General features: G+C 36.9%; 1 protein-coding gene across 3 annotated transcripts in view; it reads right to left on the bottom strand.

The window, feature by feature from the left end:
• Positions 1-2,860: 2,860 nt before the first annotated feature.
• Positions 2,861-20,649, bottom strand: part of BTBD8 (BTB domain containing 8) — a 70,470-nt gene continuing 52,681 nt past the window's right edge. For all 3 annotated transcript variants that reach the window (XM_075003214.1, XM_075003213.1, XM_075003215.1), the window contains 9 exons: positions 20,280-20,462; positions 19,360-19,497; positions 17,955-18,084; positions 13,135-13,196; positions 11,409-12,045; positions 10,968-11,055; positions 10,295-10,434; positions 5,753-8,173; positions 2,861-4,386 (listed from right to left, as the gene is read on the bottom strand). In XM_075003214.1, the coding sequence (XP_074859315.1) occupies positions 3,917-4,386; positions 5,753-8,173; positions 10,295-10,434; positions 10,968-11,055; positions 11,409-12,045; positions 13,135-13,196; positions 17,955-18,084; positions 19,360-19,497; positions 20,280-20,462 (4,269 nt within the window). In that variant the 3' untranslated portion in view covers positions 2,861-3,916. The remainder of the gene's footprint in view (positions 4,387-5,752; positions 8,174-10,294; positions 10,435-10,967; positions 11,056-11,408; positions 12,046-13,134; positions 13,197-17,954; positions 18,085-19,359; positions 19,498-20,279; positions 20,463-20,649) is intronic.

Raw genomic sequence — 20,649 nt, 5'->3', positions numbered from 1 at the left:
AATGTGACCTTACCCATCCCTTTAAAAACAAAAAGCAGTCAAGTAGTACTTTAAAGACTAGCTTTCGTGGGACAGAACCACTTCTTCAGACCATAGCCAGACCAGAACAGACCTATTCTGTTCTGTTGGTCTATTCTGGCCTGGCTATGGTCTGAAGAAGTGGGTCTGTCCCACGAAAGCTCACCTAATAAACTATTTTGCTAGTCTTTAAAGTGCTACTTGACTGCTTTTTGTTTTGATAGTGTATAGACTAGCACGGCTTCCTCTCTGTTACTATTTCCCATCCCTTTAGTTTGCCTTCCCTTTCCTCTTCTCCTCCTCCAGTTCTCTCTCTCTCTCTCTCCTTTGCCCCCCACACAAAGACAAAAGCTTCTTAACTGCTCTAAGGCTGTGTCTACACTAGAAGCATCAGTCGACAGATTGCTGCTACACACAACTTGCTCCATTGACAGAGAACTGCCAGACTACACTGCCCTCTGGTGACACAAAGCAGAATGGCAGCTCTGCAAACAGCTGCCTGGCAACTGGAAGTCCTTCTGTAGAGGCAACAGCACAGTTCTGTAGAGACTCTGCTGACAGAAGGCTTTATCAGTGTAGATGCTCCCTGAGTTCTGTCAACAGAAGGCCCCTTCTGTCGACAGAACTCTCCAGTGTAGACACAGCCTCGTTGTTTTCTTATATTCCCATCTATATCAATTGTCTTTCCTCACAGCATCTTTTCGTTTGGTCTTTGTATAATAGCCAGTACAACAGGGTCCTGGTCCTTGCTTAGGGATCCTAAGCATTATAGTAGTACAAATAATGAACACTATTACTACTTTCTACCCACAATGACTTTGCAGAACACACACACGTGAAAGACAGCTGTATTCTGTTACTTCTTGTGCATGATGAAATTATTTACTAAATTCCATCTCAGTTACACCTGTTCCAGTCCACTGAAGATGCTGCACCTCTGTCACTGAGGATGTGAGAAAATAATACAGTTTGACTTTCAAATTCTAGCCTGAGAAATAAGAACAGGCATTCAGCAGAAAAAAATCCCACGATTTTATCTGTAATTTGATCATACTTGATCAGAGTCCAACACACCAGGAAATTCACATTTTTCACAGTTACTTTTCAGATTTGAGCTGCACTTGAAGAACACAATAAAATATAAAGGAAGAGGGAAAAAGAGCATAGAAGGAGCCCTCTCTTTCATTCTCTGTCTGCTTTCTTGATCTAATATCATTTCTTCTCTCATCTCATTTGTGTAAAAATTAATCCCTCTTGTGCCTCCATCAATTTAAAATTCATTATTTTTATTTCATGCCTTTCCATAGTCCTTATTGTCTCCTACACAGGAATGACCATGTTGGGGCAAGAAACCTGGGTTTCATTTCTATTTTGAGTTCTTTGAAACACTCCTGGGCTATATCTACACTGCTGTGGAAGATGGATCCACTCAGGGTCGATCTTCCAGTTTTTGATTTAATGCGTGCACAAAATGGAGCTCTCAGGGGGCTACTGTCAACTCATGAAAGACATGAGGACTAAGGAAGGTCACAGGGAGAAACTCTCCCGTTGACTTTCCCTTCTTAAGAGACAAGTTAGCTGAGTGTAGATAGGTCAATTGCAGTCAATTTCTATGTCTAGTGTAGACATAGCATGAGTGTTATGTGGTTTACTACTCTATGGAAAACAAAGGTGATTTTTCCTTATCCCACAGATATCTGTGCTCTTCTCAGAACTGTAAGAGGTGAATTGGTTCTCTCTCCTGATATCTCAGGAGCTCTGCTTTTGGAAGATCTCCTAACTTCAGCAACCTCCTCACCCCCAGCAAATGTGGATAGTGGAGCCAATATAGCTTACAAGGTAGAAAATGCTGAGCTTGCGCAAAATCAGGCTGTATTAGTTTATGCTGCTTCCTTTATGGATACAGGACACGATATCTGGGAGTTCAACTGATGCCCCTAGCCTCTTCACAGGAGCCCTTCAGGAATATCATCTATAAGAAAGCTGGGGATGAACATGCAGCCAAGACTGAACTCCCTTCTAAAGATCATGGGCACAGATGTAAAGGGGAGATTATTGTCTTTCCTTTTAACCATTGTAAAAAGATGAGGTAAAGTTCTCTCTCTCCATCAGTTTACAATTCTGCTTCAGTAAAATGCCCATCGTACTGATGGATTTCCAAGTTCTAAGATCAAATGTTGATTAGGTCAAAAGTGAAATTTTAATTCAGTCGCATCTCAAAGTGACTTCACAATTTAAAACAGCATAGGATTAAGACAAAACAGGAGTCCCTGCAGGATTAAGGTGCATTGGCAGAATTGTGCAAAAGCTTGAAAAACACCCGCCTATGTTATCCTTGGCTATAACCAGTGCAAGTTATGACATTTTTAACATCACCATTTTAGTCATTTGGTTCTGCAGTGCAGCACTCCCATCTCAAGGCACATCTCCTGTTAATGACCAACAGGAGGGCATCTGTAGAATCAGTATTGTATAGTTTACATAAGACCATCCTTATTGCTGTAACAGCAACGAAGGGTCCTGTGTCACCTTACAGACTAACAGAAAAGTTTTGAGCGTGAGCTTTCGTGAGCACAGACTGTAGTATCTGATGAAGTGAGTCTGTGCTCACAAAAGCTCACGCTCAAAACTTTTCTGTTAGTCTATAAGGTGCCACAGGACCCTTCGTTGCTGTTACAGATCCAGACTAACATGGCTACCCCTCCGATACTTGACCTCCTTATTGCTGTGTTTTTTCCTCAGTATCGCATGAAGTATATGGTCCAATATCCCTCACCTTGAAACTACCCTCCCCTTATTGCCCCATCCCCCCCAAAAAAAACCCCCCACCGCCCTGCTTATGTCATTTAACGGCCATCTTCTTTAAGCAGCAGAATGAGTAGAGAAGACATGTTGAGATACATTTCCTTCCTAGTTCTCCTTAATCAAGTGGATGAGACACTGTGTCACCAGAAGGGATTTTTAAAGGAATTATGAGATTAACAAAGAGACAGCAAGAACCCTAATACTCTCACAAAGATATGAGACATATTGGGATCTTAAAAAATGCCAAAAAACTACTTATGACTAGATAGAGTAGGGTAGAGGCACAAAAATGTAACAACTAAAATTCCATTTCAATCTTGGACTTTTAAAGTGAAGAAGGCAAGAGAGCCACTGCTAAAACTTCAGACAATCTACTTTTTGAGCTGATAGTTACAGTATTTTACAACAGGTTTAGCATACACCAGACCATTGGTTACTTAAGTAAGGGGATGTATTTGTGCTCCCAAGAGAGGAGCACCACCCTCCTTACAGTACCTCTGAAATTTTGTATTTAAATACATGACAACTTAAAAATAATTATTAAACATTTTCAGTAAATACAAACTAAACAAGCAGCTTTTATAAGGAGAAGTCATTTTTTAACATTCTAATATTTAAAGTACTGTTGGAACACAACATCTTCAACACAACCACTCAATTTTTTATTTTGAAAAACTGCCAAGTCACTGAATGAAGAGCAAAAGGAAAAAAAAAGACACTACTTATTGTGCAGTCATATTAAAATCCATGCCCAATAAAAATATATATTAACAGATGACAAAACTGGGGCTAGAAGATGGAGTTTAAACAAAGATTTTTCTTGCAAGGCATCTAGTTTCTCTAACAAAGCTAGAAAATACATGCTCAAAGTTGATTTTAGAAAAACATCTATTTCAGCTTTGAAAAATTATTTGATTTGTGACTAAAGCTGGATTGTAAATTAACAGTATTTACCTCAATATATTGAAAAGATTGCATCAATATCAAGAATTGGCTGTTCTTATCTGATGCAGTATTTCATTACTGTATGGAAAAAATGCATCAAAAATAGATGGGGCAGCGTTTGGAGTTAATTTTCAAACACTTGATCACTTTAATGATGGGTTTCCAGTTCAAGAATTGTCCATTCCCCTTGAGGGGAAGAACAATCTTCGGAGGAAAAGCTTGCCACTGTGATGCTTGCTGAAGAATCATCAAGTGGCGACATTAGTTCAGTCCATCTACTGAAAGTATCAATGTGTGATATACCCTGAGGCTTTGAACCATCTTGTGCCAGAAGTAGTGTCTGGTTAATGAGATACTGTGCTAAGTTAAGGTCTTCAGGAACGGAGTTTTTGAAATCTATGTTTGAGTCCTGCTCAGATAACAATTGCCTGAGAAGAGTCCAGTCCCGTTCTGCAAATTGCTGATCTTCAAAATCCACACCTAGAATATCCCTTTCTGATTCCATCCTCTGTTCAACAGATTCTCCAACATCCATCTCATAAATTGGAGAAAGGGTTTTTGAAGGCCGATGCTCATACATGCAGGTTTGTGCCAATGTGTCACAATCATCTATGCCTCCTGCAATAATTCATAATACTACACAATGTAAAAATTGCACATGTTCCCCACTCAGGGCTTTGTAGAGCAAAATTAACTTATTGCAGACAATCCATCAAGTAAGAAAAAATGTAAATTTATACAAAATTGACAAAATGTTACTATTTATTTTCTGTGTAAAAAACAGTCTGGTTTACAAATTAAATTGGAGTAGAAATCACCACTGGTAATTAACAATAAATCTTCATAATTAGGAGATTTCTGATACAGAAAAGACATTTTATAAACAAACATATAATGCACACAGAACTTCTAATTCACTAGAATAACTTCAGATTGGAACAGGAGATGGGTGGGAAGAAAGGAAAAATAAAGAATATATGATCACTGAATGGTGATATAAGTTATGTCAGCTCCAAAGAGAAGAAAAAACAAAATGGCTTATTCGCAGGTTTATTTCTAAACTACATATATAAAGGCAGATGCAGGCAAGGACAAGCAAATTTTAAAAAAATAGTACAACTTTTAAAGGTCATCTTCTTCTATGGTTCTGCTGAACATAATCACCAGCATTTCATTATTTCTGAATACACAACAGGTGTTACATTCAGACACTATTGTGTATTATAATGGAATAATTTAAATTACTGGTTTAAAAAAAGACAGAACAAATAAAAACTAGACAATCATCTAATTAGGTGAATGAAAACTACAGCTTTTAGTTCATCATTGCTGGTTCTAAATATAAATCTCTCTTTTAGGAAGCAAGTTTTCATTGGTAAAATTGAGAACAGTTGTCATAATCCTGTAAACTGCAAGTCTTAGGTTCAAACCTGCTCCCATTGAAGTCAATGGGAAAAGACTGGTTGAATTCAGTGGGAGAAGGATCAGCATCCATATCTCCATGTAAAATATAGTATACCAACAAATTGCAAAACTAAACTGTTCAGTGCGCTTTAGTAAGGTTTTTGCTATCATTATTGCACATCCCACTTAGATATATGATATAGGTTGTAAAGCAGACAAAACATATACAAAAGTTCCCACCAAAAGCCATTGCTGCCAAAAAGTTAATTTGAAACAAAAATAATTAGCATGCAAGGAACTGTTCCTAATTTTCCCTTTTAGTACTGCATAAAATCTATCTGAATAGATTTGCCTTGTATAAATATTCAAGTTTTCCATTGAACATTAAATTATTTAATGTATATCCAAAATGGACAAGCATTCAGTAAACAAGTAAATACTAAAAAACATTTATGTTTTGTTGAAAAAATTGGAGCCAATTATTAAAGTTCGTGATTTGACCCCAGATAGAACATTTCCAGTATTCTGCCTACTACCTTAATTTTTTGAGGGACTTAATATTTCTATTTCTGTACATTACCTGCAGGTAAATCAGTATTAGTGTGTTCAGCAGGTGCTCGTTGACTCTCTCTGACTTGACTTTCCTGAGTCAGTAACTGATTCTTACAGGGTTTTACAGGTTTTGCAGAGCTGTTCTTTTGCATGTCACAATTAGTATCTCTTTGATGAAGGTCCAAATGACATGGTCTTTCTTGAGACTTTGTGTCATTGTCTGAAAATTTATTGCACTGCTGAAGTTCATTAATCTTTTCATTCATACTATTTACCTCTTGCTCTTCCATTGAGCATTGTGTATCTGCCACTGAGAGTACTTTCTCTGGGCAATTTTGTTCTGTGACTGAAGCACCCTTATTATCTTTTCCTTTGATTCCTGTGCTATAGGGATCTAGAAGCAAGAGCTCACTTGTATCTATTCTCTCACTTCTGTCTTTTTCTTGTTGTTTGCAGTCCAGGAATCTGTCTTCAGTTTCCAATGAATACCTTGAATGTGTCCTTCCATGATGCTCATGAGATACACTATCAAAAACATCAGAAGGAAGAGGGAAATCTGTGGTAAGCTTATGGGGACCGTGAGCCTCCCCTCCATCATCAGATCCCAACTCTTCACATTCATCTACTGAAAGTAAAACAGATCGCTTAAAATTTTTAGTTGTAGAAAACTCTTGATGCTCAATATCATTCTCTGTTGCATCTTCAAAAGCTAAATTAACTATTCCTTGGAATGGCTGAGTAGGAGGGTCTGATGGAGGAAAGCTTTCTGCTACATTTTCTGCTTCAGATCGTTCATCTTCTGTTTCATCTGCAGAAGAGGAAACTGGATCAGCTTCCTGAGTAAATTGTGTATTACTGAAAGTAGTGTGTTGATTTTTTCTAGTATTGCCCCTTAATACACCTTGATGTGACCACACTTCAGGTCTTTTCCTTGGTATTTCATCATCACTTGTTGAATTAACACGGAAAAGATCAGAACCTTCTTTTTTCATTTTCACTTCTATTCTTAGACTACTGTCATAGATTTTTAATTCTTCGGGTGTGCTTGTGTCACTGCTGCTTCTGCCAATAAAATCATGGCACAACATAGTGCTACATTTAGAAATCCCTCTCTCATTTGATCCTTCATCATCCTGAGAGCCTCCAGCATCATAGTCTTCTGATCTTGGTTTGATGTCATCAGAAGATGTTGTTGCACTGCCAGTATCAGATTCAGGACTTTCTTTTGGATCCAACTCACCTGTACTCAAATTCCAATGATCCACAAAGGGAGTTTCTGAATTTTCGTGGCTTTCTGGTGTTTCTGTATTATCCATATCTTTAGGAGAACATTTTTCTATAATTGATCCTGTGAAACATTTTGAAGCAGAATCTGAGTCTATTGTAGCAGACCTGTATTCAGACAGTTGATCGGCACTTGCAAATCCTTTGACATGAATCTTAGAGGATTTTACCTCATCTTGTTCTGAATCAGAGGCATTTGTTACCTTAGAAAAGCTGGGTAAGAGATCTTCTCTGTAATTAATGCCCATTTCAGTGTGCCAGGTGTCATTTTGTTCTCTATAGTCTTGTGTTGCTTGTGGTAACTGTACCTTGCTGTTGTCTGAATATTCCACATACTTCTGAGCTGTATCACAAACAGTTTTGCACTTTTTCAATCTCTCTTCTGGATCTGAAGCAGGGGAGTTTTGGCCAGTATTCTTGCAAATGACTGAGTATGCATTACTACAAGGCTCTGTGTAACAATCAGATTCTGTTACATGATTATCATCATCATCTTTGTTTTTCTCTACTGGATATTTAATTTCAATTTCATCTCCACAAACCTGTTTTGATTCCATTTTATTTTGCTTTGAAATATTCAGCTTAGGAATATTTTGTCTACAAAATGGTTTGGTTTCTAATTTGTATTCCTCATTTTCTAGAGGATCCAATTTTCTTGGCTCAGGTTGCCATGATGCCACAAGTAGGTCTCCTTTGCTACACTCTATGATAGACTTTTCACATTTGCTTTGCCTTGCAGAGATGCATTTGTTATGGTCATGTGACTGAACTGCAAAAGCAGCAGCAGTATGTTGTTCAAGTTTCTGTCCTGAACTTGTGTGTTCAGGACTATGCATGGTCTTCTGGACAACAGGAGAGTCACTTCTTGAATGTCTTTGTGTTGAAGACTGTGTTTTTAATGTAGGCTGGCCAGTAACCATTTTGTGTTTTGAGTCTTTACTCTTTATAGTCTCACCTTTCTTTGAATGGGTCTGATTTTTGGATGGTGTTATTATTTTTGCAGTGGCTTTAACTGCACCCATTTGTGATTGTTTAATGCTCTTTTTCTTAGATGATGGTTGTTTTTCTGGAAGTGTCTGAGGCAAATTTTGAATCATGTTTTTTTCTTCATTTTGTTTCGGAGACATTCCAGATTTTAATGAATTTTGTGAATCTCCTTTTGCATCTAACAAACAAGAATGTAGAAAACACGTCTAGTCAGAGAACTGTAATTATTGATAAGTTGGATGTATGGAATTCATATGATAGATTATTAAATATTTTCAACAACCAAGTGATTTTAAAATTTGTTAAACAATTAAATGATCTTAAATACAAACATAATAAAACTATCTTGCATTAATAGGACCTTTGAATACAATGCATTTTACAAATTGTAAATGTAGGAATCACTTCATCCACTACTGAAGTGCAGAGTGGAAAGAAAAAGCTGCTTAGCTATACACAAAAGCATTGCTTAGTTGTTTAACCTAGGAAGTGCTGAGTACATTATTCAATTTAAATTACCTAGGAAATTTAAATAAGCAGAATGTATTTATTCTAGTAGTAATAGTGGTATTCTCACCATAATAAAGCCCTATTATTTCAGAAAATATTGTGAAATCTTTAATGGCCATAAGTGGACAGGATCTATGTTTCATGAACTCTCTGAATGTGAATTAAAGTAGCACTCAGGCACTAGTTTAATCAGTATGGGCATGAAGTTTTCAAACTGCAAATGCTCAACTCTTTGCTTTCTGTCTTGTGCATTGGCACAGCCAAATCTCTACATACAGTATTACATAACATACCATGCTTGCTATAAAAACAGCTACAATGGACTTTGCTTTTTGCTAGTTGTAAAATAGTTTGCCAAAGCACTATAAGGCAGATTTTTAAAAAGGTAATTCATAAGGCATATTGTCTTTGCACCTTAAACACATTTCTTCTTGCCTTACAATGCTTTTTCCATCTCTGTAAATGCACGGTATTTCTACACCAATGCTTAATAATGGTGCAAAAAGTCAATTTTCTAAGGAAACTTAAGCCATGTTTTAGTTAATATTCAGAGGACTATGGACTTTCACTTAATATATTTTCTATTCCATAATATATGCTTATTTTATATAAAAATCCTCAAGAGTAACCAGTGAAAGTCTACTTACCTTTTACCCACAGGCAATCCTGTACTCTAGCACAGATGATCAGTGCTACTGACATCTGAGTTCAGTGCATGCTGGAATACCTTGGCTTGTATGACAAATCAATAACATTTGGGGCTGTAACTATGAGACCAACTAAACATGAAAAAAATGTAGGCAGGTGACAAATGAGCTTTCTAATTATGTTAATTTGAGTTACAGGTCTTTATGGTAGTGTTTTTTGTTCACTTGTAACACTTTTCCCCTGCACATTGCTGTGACTTGACATGTCATTCATCTGCAGTTCTGAGTTTCTGCCTAGGATTTTACCACACTCACTGTAACTCTCTCTGGTACTGTGATACAATCCAACTGAAATGACTCTCTGAATGTTTAGTTCTTATTTACACACTTAAGAGATGATTACAAAAGGAAATGATCATTCTGAAATATTTTACTACGTTTCACTGGGTGCACAAAAAACAATATTCACAAATGATGAACACTGGAAGAAACCAGTTTTCAATATAAAAAGCATATTACAGTAGGATCTTACCATTCTTGAGGGTTGTGTGTTCAGAACCGTTGCAAATGTTGATTTTCATGAATGGCAGGGGGAGAGAGAGGGAGCGTGGAGCCCCAGGAAAGTGGCAGCTGCGGGCATGCCCTGCCCCGGAGCCCCGGGGACATGAGGCCACCCACAAACAATTGAATTTATGAATGTTGCACTCATGAATGTCGAGACCCTACTGTATGTAGAAAAAAAGGACAAGTATTTTCCATTCAAACTGCAGAATGGATCACTAATGTGCATTGTGAACTTATTTCAGATAAAAAAATTTTCTACAGAACTTAGTGAAAGCTCTAAGTGCAGAATACTTAAAACAACATCAGTCATGGGATACAAGATTGACAAAGCATATTAGGGAAGACGTTTCACCCCTGCTAGCTGGCCAGATTAAAAAAAAAAAAAAATAGGTGTACACCCATCTCATGAAAATTACAGAAACAGAAAAATACATCTGAGATTGGCTGGTAAAAATGAAATAAGAGAAATACATCAAGATCATCAGAACTTTCCTGTTGTCTGACAACAAATTCTTTATCAGTGTTTCAAAATTATTCAGATAGTAAATAAGATTTAGTTTAATTCCATTTAATTCTACCTTGTTTTTTAGGAACATTAGATGGTGCATTCTTTGTCTTCTGCTGAGCTGTAGAATTGCCATTCACATTTCCCTTTTTCTTCAAAATAGCCTGTGGACTTTGTTCACTGTATCCTTTTCCAGTGGGTTTCTTAGTCGCACTATGACATGAAAAGATACTGCTTACAGTAATTGCAAATTTAAGATCTAAAAAACAAATATATTTAATAATCAGCAGAACTCTATAGTTTTTAACATGGAAAGCACCATATATGCCATGTAAAATAACTGTCCCCTTCTTGAATATAAACAATATATTTAGGGACCTGTTTCTTCAAGTTACTAACTCCTCTCAACTTCCACTGGTTTCGTAGCTCCATCTAATCTATTCCAGAGGTTACAGAGGGTTCTCAGGATTTTGCAGAATTCAGTCATATATTGTTCATATCTGCAGAGTTACTGGAACAATACTAAAATAACAAATAACAATGCAGCCCAAACCCAGAGGTAAAAACAATTCTGTTTTCACAAAAATATTGTCCATCCTTATTTCTACTTTTTTACTAGCAATGTGAAGTTCTGTTCTGTTCTGAAAAAAAGGTTAAAAACCATGTTGATCAAATGAGAATTCCATTTAATCAAGTAATTAAATATCCCAATATATAATATTAAGTAATTTTGATTTTCAACAAACCTATTCGTTGTAATGTTAGTCTCCAGTTCATTAGTTTTTTTGGTGGTGCCTCCATTGGTCATCTTCAGAGCAGACTTTGTTTTCACTGCTATAAGCAAAATTAAATATGTAGTTATAGTATAAAATGTATGATATACAAACATCTAGATATTATTAACATATAATGGCCAGTTACTGAAAACAGCATAGATTCCAAAACTGAAGAACTGAGATTTAAATAATGTTGTCTTGTGTACACACGTATTTTTTTCACAGTGCCCAAAATTTGAGATAGAGTCATTCATACAGGGCCTTTTAGCATTATGTTTTGTAATTAATATTGATTTTAAAAATATGCTTGTGCAGGGTCACAACCTTCTAGACTAAAAATTTTGGAACTCTCTAGGCTGCTTTCTAATATACAAGCTGCCTGTGGCAAGTCAGAAAGGGATTTCTTATTACCAGTATGTTGTTTTCCATCATCTACTGGTTTATCATCTTTGGGTTCACTCAGTTGTTCATTGGAATTCTGTAAATCTGTACTTGAGTTTGTTGACTTGCTGAAAGTTCCTGTCCCTGTTACCAGACAGGGTGATTCTTTCCCTGTAGTTTTCTTCAGTGGCTTTGTTTTGATTTGCACGCTTGGGCTTCCAGTAAGTACTTTAGGTCTGGCACCCGAACTTTTTCCTTCCTGACTTCTTACTCCTTTTTCACTTCCTGAAATTTTTTGTCCACTAGCAGGTGATGACCTTTCTGAATCTTGCTTAGTAATCATGCTTTCAGCCTTCACATTTCCATTACTTTCTATTTTTGGCTTTATGACAGCTCTAGCCTTTGGTGAAGAAACTTTTTCCCCAGTTTTTGAATCTTTTGTATTCTTGGAAACTGTTTTCTTACTATCTTTTCCCTTTAAGTCATCATGTTTTGAAGTTTTATTAGCAGTGCTTCTGTTGGTACTTGATGTATTTCCAGATGCTCCTAATCCATCAGATTTCATTTTATCCTGATTAGTGAAGGAATTGCCACAATAATCTATTTTGCCTTTTACTTTCCAGGAAGTATGCCTTATATCAATAGAGTTGGTAATGCACCTGTTTAGCTGGAAAGAACAGAAGACACTTAGCACCACAATAAATCATGCATAATCTTTAGTCCTTGGAACACAGATGCTCCTGGATTTTAGCATGAACCTAGCACTAAAGTAGGGAGATATAAAAATCATTTTCCAAGTCTTCAAGCAAATTGCTGCCTTTCAAGCACATGTAAATACTAAATCCAGTTCCCTTTATGTTCCCTATTAAAATCTGATCTGAATCAGAATACACAAGAAATGCCTATACAAAACCTTGTCCTCTGCTTTGGACATGATATGTATGATCTTTACTTTTACATACAATTAGTTCTTCTTGGATTCATTTATTTTATAGGTTATATTTAGACTATCACCCTGAGAATTCAGTGTATGATTTCCTACAAAGATTGCCATTATTTTAAATACATATAACAGGGGAAGCTTTCAACCATTATATACAGTTTATCTTCCAAATACGGGATGAGAATTCCCTAGTAAAAGTTTCTTTTTAGTGTTAAGATTTAAGTCTATAAAAATGTAACTTAACTAGTTACAAAGTGAATGGTAATGTACATTCTTGGACATTAACCCAGATAACAGTACTTTTTTCTGAGAAACAGCAATGTTGCTTTGGCAAAAGTTTCAAATCCATGGATTGCTGATCACTTTCACAGCAAGCAAATTAATGGGGAGTGTAACAGACTTATCTAAGTAGTGGCTTGAACTAGTGGAACAGCTCTATAGCTCAGTAGTAGACCATGTGTTTTCCAAACTTAAGACCATAGCTTTATTATTAGAAACCAACAGAGTAGCATGCAATAACTTCTGAACACAAATTCCTTCCTTCTCTTTGACCCTAACAATTTGAAAGTATGGACTCCTGCTAACCCACCACATCAAAATCTAAAATGTTCTAATATTGGAGAGATTAAGGATAAAATAGTGGCTCAACTAGAATTACCAAAAATAATATGCTTGCTGAAGATTAACTAGCAGTAGTTAGTAAACATAGATCATAAAACATTACGTTATTTTGAAAATATAAGCCATATAAAGAAGCAGTTTTATTTACAGGATTCTAATTTTGTTTAAAATTGTAGGAAACCAAGCATTTACCTGAGAACTAGTGAATACAGGTTTTTTGCCAAGTCTTCGATCATCCCCTTTGTCAAAAGCAGCTGTATTAGGGAAAAGGCATTTCTATTATCAGTGGGAAGGCAGTATAAGAGAGACAAAGAAGCCAGCATTACTGTTGGAACTATCTTTTGAAGCCAGAGAACAATTCTAGTGTTTCTAAAACTAATCTGGGGGATTTATTTTGGCAAAATGGAAAACATTAAGTGGGAAAGGATGTTTTTATGTCTGGAACACAGGATTCAGAGTTAGTAGATCTCATATCTGTAATGAGTTCTGCAACAGATTTCTTAGGTGACCTCAAGCTAGTTGCTTAATCAGCTCCAGCAGATTCAGAGTTTGGGAAGAGATCTCTTCCCACTGCATCCCTGCACGCCTGCATGGGACTTAATGGGAAGCTGTGTGGCTGCACAGCTTAAGGGAGACCTCCCATTGATCTGTACAAGGACCAGTGCTGCTCAGCAGATTCGTAAATGATCTGGAAAAAGGGGTAAAGAGTGAGGTGGCAAAGTTTGCAGATGTTACTAAATTACTGAAGAACATTAATTCCGAAATAAACTGCAGAGAAGTGCAAAGGAATCTCACAGAATTGGACAACTGGGCAACAAAATGGCAGATGAAATTCAATGTTGATAAATGCAAAATAATGCACACTGGAATACAAAATGATGGGGTCTAAACTGTCTGTCACCACTTGAAGAGATTTTGGACTCTGTGGATAGTTCTGTGAATGACAGTGTAAAGTTCTCTAAAAACACCCACTCAATGTGCAGGAGAAGTCAAAAATGCTAGCATATTAGGAACCATAGGAAAGGGATATATGATAAGACAGAAAATACCTTAATACCACTATAAAATCCATGGTACATTCAAACCTAGACTACTATATGCCCCATCTCATAAAAGATATATTAGAAATCATAAAGGTGTCGAGAAGGACAACAAAATAATGAAAGGTATGGAATAGCTTCTACATGATGAGAGATTAAAAAGACAGCTCTATTAATAAAATAATAAAAATAATAATAATAAAATAATAAAATAGAGCTCTATTAATTCATGAATGTTGTGGAGAAAGTGAATGATTGTTTACCCCTTCAGGTAACACAAATACCAGTGTTCACCCCATGCAATTAATAGCCAGCACGTTAAAAATAAACAAAATAAAATACTTTTTCCTACAATTCACAGTCAGCCTGTAGACGTTGCCAGGAATGTTGTGAGGGCCAAAATTATAACTGGAGTAAAAATAAAAATTAGATAACTTCCTGTCTGATAGGTCCATAAATGGCCATTAGCTAAGCTGGTCAAGGATGCAACCTCATGTGCTGGGTTGTCCCTAAACCTCTTGCAGCCAAATGCTGGGACTGGATCACAGAGGATGGAACACTTGATAATTGCCCGATAGGTTCATCCCCTTTGAAACATCTGGCATTGGTCACTATCAGAAGACAGGATATTGGGCTCTTGAGCTGCATGTGTCTCTTTAAGGACTTCTTTGCAGCTCCCGATGCTATAACTGCAAAGTTAAAAAAAAATCCCACCTGATTATTTTCAATAAATGGTGAATGTCTAAAGGCCCCAAAATGAACAACTCATAATAGCAAATGATATGTGATCTTGAAGTGATAGTAACTCCCCCTAGTGTCCTCCACAGAGAGAGTGTGCGTGTGCACATGCACTCAGGAGTGAAAGTCAGGAAGATAGTGGTACAAACATACATGTAAAGTGTGAGAAAATACAATATGTAAAAAGTTTAGAAATGTCCTGCAGTAAACATGTATCCCATTACAAATCATTGTGTCTATGCCATTCTTAAAATAGGGGTTACACAAAGTATGGTTTGATGTTATTTATTAAGGACTGTCTTGTATTCACATGCATTGAGGCTCTTAAATTATTGAATGTTTTGCCCAATTGGAAAAAATGTCTTTTCTTGCTATTTTGGTTGCCAACCCCTTGGCTAGATGAACCATTGGTCTGACCTAGTATGGCCATTCTCATATGCTTTGCCAAAAGCTGTAGTTTCTGCATATGTAGTGTATAATATATATTTAATGTATATACCACCTCTTAAGGCAATACGTATTAGTTTTAAAGTTATCTGGAAGTCATTATGTAAGTTTTTCAGGGCAAGGAATGCACCTTATCCATGTTTGTAAAGAACTGTGTGTAATGCTATATACAACGCAGTTCAGCGATGCCGGAGTACCTCTGCTGGCTTGGCCACGTCCACAGGATGAATGATGGAAGGATTCCAAAAGACATCCTGTATGGTGAGCTAGCCTCTGGCAAAAGACCTCCCGGACGCCCCCAGCTGCGCTACAAAGATGTCTGCAAGAGAGACCTCAGAGAGGTAGACATTGAGCTGGACAACTGGGAAGAACTAGCAGATGACCGCAGCAGATGGAGGCAGGAGTTACACAAGGGCCTTCAGAAGGGCGAGATGAGGATCAGACAGCTAGCAGAGAAGCGAGCGCACAGAAAGCACAATAAGGACTTGCCAGACACCCACTACATCTGCAAGAGATGCAGCAAGGACTGTCACTCTCGTGTGGGTCTTCATAGTCACAATAGACGCTGTAAATGAAGTCCTCAATTGAAACTTTAAAGGGCGCAATCGATAGTCTATGCAGACTGAAGGATGCCTACTCCTACTACTGCTATATACAGAAGGGTCTCAGCATTTGTGAGGGTTCTGCATTCAGAACCCTTGTGAATGTTGATTTTCACAAATAAATGGAGGGTGGGGAGTGTGCGGTGGCTCGGAGCCCCGAGGAAGCGGCAGCTGCTGGCGCTTTCAGCCCCGGCGAAGCGGCAGCCGCTGGCGCTCCCTGCTGGAGCCCCAGGAAGCAGCAGCCTCAAGCAGCTGCTTGCAAATAACTGAATTGGTGAACATTAAGTTTGCGAATGTGGGGACCTTACTGTAACTGAATAAAGCTATACGCATATATTTTACCGTATAACATCTGATAGGCATTAGTCAGTGAAACCTTCAAATTTGTAGCACTTGTGCACTTTAGAAAGCATGTATGTAAGTACTTTACATAGATGGAAGGAATAAAGATTTTTATTCATACAGGGACTTTTACTTGATGATCTATTCTGAGAAAAATGGGTTGAAACAAACATGCACTATTCACATATTACATGCTACTGTTAATTTATATGTACAAAGCATATAATATGACAACAGGATTTTGGATTCTACTAAGCATCTTTGTTTAGCTGTATAGAAATCCTGCAAGAAAAGGCAAGATTCTGAAAAGAGCAGCATGGGGATAGAATATTTTTTCAGTGATGACTCTGCACATTAATACACACCAACATACTCAGACAATTTCCGCATAAACGTGCACCCAGGAGAACACAGAAATGCATAAGGAGAAAAAGACAGTACATTCTGGTTATAATTTTGAGTCTTCCCTATCCTAGGATATTAATCTACAAAGGTTAAGTCTTTTCAAAACTTAGTACTACCTGAAATTTCCTCAAGATGAAAGGCTGTTTGACCACTGTGATTCTAAGCAAATCTCATGCAAAAAATTGAGATGCTTCTAGGAAAATACCATCACTTTGATTATAGAACAAAAACACGCATTGAAATAGCTTAACTTAATAGTTTAGAGTTAAAATGAAGTCTATGAGAGCTATATTAATGTTTTATAACATACCAAAACAAAAAAACAAAATAACTCTCCAACTATTAAGATGGAGAGTTGACTGACACCCACTTTATGAACACAAGTCTAGGTTCTACTTTACCCTACAGCCCTACTGCAGAACAAGATCATCAGTTGCCATATGTACTCAGAATTATGCTTCTAATTCATGAAAGCAACTCACCAAGCTATCGAAGTGCTTTATCATAAAGAATGAAATCATAAGCCTTTTTCAGAAAACTCATTTAGTAACACCCTTAAGTCAGGCTTATAAAGGAATAAAAAATTAAATCCACCTATAATCATGTACAATTTTTCATTAGAGTAAATTTTAATGTCTTCATTAATAAAATATTTAAGATGTTTTATCTTTTACTATGAATCAAAGGTGATCTAATTTTACAGAAACAAATTTTCATGTCTTAAATTTTCCTTATTAAACTGCACTATCACAAAGCACACATTCATCCAAGGCCCTGAAGCCATTTTCACTTCCACACCCTCAAAATTTAATCCCTCATATTTGAAAATAAACATTCAGAGCACAAACTCCTTTTGTTTAAAGCTTAAGTGCTGCCTCTTAAAATTTTAAGAGATCACTGTGTACCTCCTTGTGTGCTCTCTGCAGTTACACATACAGTATCATAATACCTGTCAATTGTGAAGTCAAACCATCTACATTTACTCACAGTTTACACAAGATGGTAACGAATTAATTAATTGAAAATTAATAGAAAATAAAAAATTAATTCATAGAATTTGTAATCTGCTTTGTGCAGATTTAAATTTTGTATAATGGTTACCTGTTTGAAAATGGAGATAGATAATGGTTTCTTTAATCCTTACTGCAATATTTTTAAAAATTTAGAATTAGACAAGCTATATGTATGGTTTCCATTTTTCATATCTATAAAATTAAAAAAGTCAGGAAAATATTCACCAAAAACTATTAACTAATTTCCAGGCATGAAACTGGCTCAACATATTACCTTTGCTTCCATTTGTAAAATACTAATTAAAAACAAGATCATCACAGCTTTTAAATATGATATAGTTTGTTACCAGGCCCAACACTCCCAACATTTTTTTATATTAAAAATGCTATTATTATACAATAACTGTTCTTGATTGCTTGCATACCTGCTTGTATTTTCTCTTGATGATCTGGCCTCATCAGCTTCCAGCTTTCTGTGTGACGAACAGCATAAAAAGACTGAACCAGGAAGATCCACAGCTTATCACGCAGAGCCTGGATCTTGCACGTAAAACCCTGTATTCAAGTAACAAATCAGCAGCTGGCAAGAGGCACATTGTCATGGCAACCAGTCATTATTCCTGTCAGAATCTACTTACTCCCTAAGCTAGATCAATGATGTAATCATTTATATTTTACGATAACCTAGTAGATGTAGATGCTGTTTATGAGGGATTATTGTCCCTCCATGATAATTTTATAGAGTTGGAAAAGAAGCAAATCCCACATTGATAAAGCATCACAAGCCACTACATTTTTTTTTAAATTAATCCTTTCAGAGCTTTTCACTATCAGCTCTGTCACTACAAGGTCAAATTCTCTGGGGCACAAAAAATGTATCTGATTAAACTTTCACACACTTACTGAGTAAGTCTGTAATAGTACTTGATTGCTGTAGTTTAAGAAAAGATTGAATTTTTTTGCATAAAGCATTATAAATTTTTCTCTCCTATCATTCATATGTCACTCATGACATTACAACCAGTTTTCATTTCAATTTTATTATTTAGATTGTGGCGCACCCACAGCATGATACGTACTTTCCAGAAACATAAACAGATGCAGTCCTTGCTCCAAAGAGGGCAAATACAACCCTTCTATTAAAGTTTTAATTAAAAATAAATTAATAAAAAATAAACTCTATCCTCCCCAAGTAAATTTAAGGTCATTTAATTTTTAACTATTCTTTCCTAGTCATATATTTACAATGGTTGTGAACATTAGTCATGCCTCCTCCAGCAGGGCCAACAGCATCCGTGGGCCTGCGGGCAAGGTGGGAGCAGGGTCTGACTCCACAATCCCAGAAGGGGTGGGGGGACAACGGCAGTCAGGCCTTAGTGCTGCTTGGACTGTGGTGCTGCCAGCCCCCTCTCTGGCCCACATGGAATGGCACAGTAGTGCTGCTGTGGCACTTCAAAGTGGTCCCAGGGCAACCCCCGCACTTTGCCTTCCATCTCCACCCCCCGCTCGTCAGCAGGCCTGGCCTTCCCACACAGAATGTTATTAGTCAGTGCTGCTAACATTAGTGTTGCCAAAGACTCTGCTAAGTATTTATTTTTTCTAAAAATGCATTCCTAGAGACAAATGCTCGTAGATCCTGTGTTTTCAACAGGGCTTTGCACAGGTGTGAGCAGCTGCCTGCCTGGATCCAGCTGCAGCATTGCTGTGATTCTGCCCAAACTGCCTCATCTGATTTGAACTCCAGTGTGCATACACAAAGAAAAAGTTGTAGTTTTTAAATCACAGAACAAGCATTGTGCATTATTTTCTATTACTAGTGCCAGACCTTACCAGTCCCCTTATGTTTGGGGAGCTCAACAAAGTATCCACGGCTATAATGAGAAAGCAACTATTTTCAGTGCTAATGTTTTTTTCAATTGCTTTTAAAACTTCTTCTAGAAGATCAGGATTGCTGCTCATTGCCTGCGCCTAAGGAAACAATGAAAAGGGAGTCTTTTTAATTAAACATATATTACATATACAAAACACTACCCAGCAGCAATGTGACTTTAGTGTCCTGGGTTTCCAATTTATTCAGTTCATCTCTCTCTCCACACACAAAAAGATGCTACAAATACTTCTGAGATCTCACCTGTTGGCTAAATAAAATCTTAGGAAGGAGCACCTGGTGCAGAATTTATAGCTGAATACAAATCTCAAGAAAAAGGAAAGTTCTGATATACTCATTTTTAATGTTTGAGGCCTCAGAGCACCTGGCCAAATCATTGTCTTATTAGGGGAATGCAGTACTGGGTAAAACTAGACAGGCTGTTACCAGGAAGTACTGCATGGAATTCTTTCCACTTAAAACCTTAACCCTTCGCAATGCTGCACATTTGCAACTCTCAAAAAAAGCCCAGGGACATGCCTAATGATGCATTTCTGCATGTGCTTAAACTTGGCACATGAGAGTAGTCCTCTTGAATTCTTGGAACTGCCCACATTTGCTCAATGTGAAGTACATAATTGTGCATCAAATCAGGACTTTAATTTGTTCAAATTAATTGTGGCCTAATAACTTATCCTGCCCTAATATTAAAATCTTATTTAACGTGTTTGTAAAGTAACATTAAAATCATTTTGAGTAAGCTAATAACCTAAGTTGTTGGGAAGAAAACACCTCTACCCATGCAAGTATAATAATACAATACCATTGTTTGGGGGTTGGGAGACAAAAAACAAAAGTAGAACATAACTCTTGATTATTTTACCTGCAAGAAAGTATGAAAACTTTCACTCTCTATTACATGAGGGAAATTTGTTACAATAAAAGTTATGCATTCTTCTTCAAGCCTAGATGCCAAGGCCAGAGCTGTTTCAGACCATTTCACTTGGGGAAGACTACTGAGCAGCCGGTCACTTTCCATCAAAAGATAAGCTGCATTCTTGTGAGTCTTAAAATAAACGCAAATAACATATATTAGAATAGTTATCTGTTATAGTAATTATCTAAGAAAATGCTGCTTCTCAAACAGCTGCTTTTAAGTTACTGAACTTTACTCTGTCACCCTACTAAATAAACTATTAAATTCACTTACCTTAATTGCATTTGGATTTTAATATTAGCATATTCTACCACCT

The sequence above is a fragment of the Carettochelys insculpta genome, chromosome 9 (genome assembly GCF_033958435.1).
Source record: "Carettochelys insculpta isolate YL-2023 chromosome 9, ASM3395843v1, whole genome shotgun sequence".
Lineage (NCBI taxonomy): Eukaryota > Metazoa > Chordata > Testudines > Carettochelyidae > Carettochelys > Carettochelys insculpta.
Note: the sequence above shows the minus strand (reverse complement) of the source record. Positions and strands in the feature narration are given on the sequence as shown.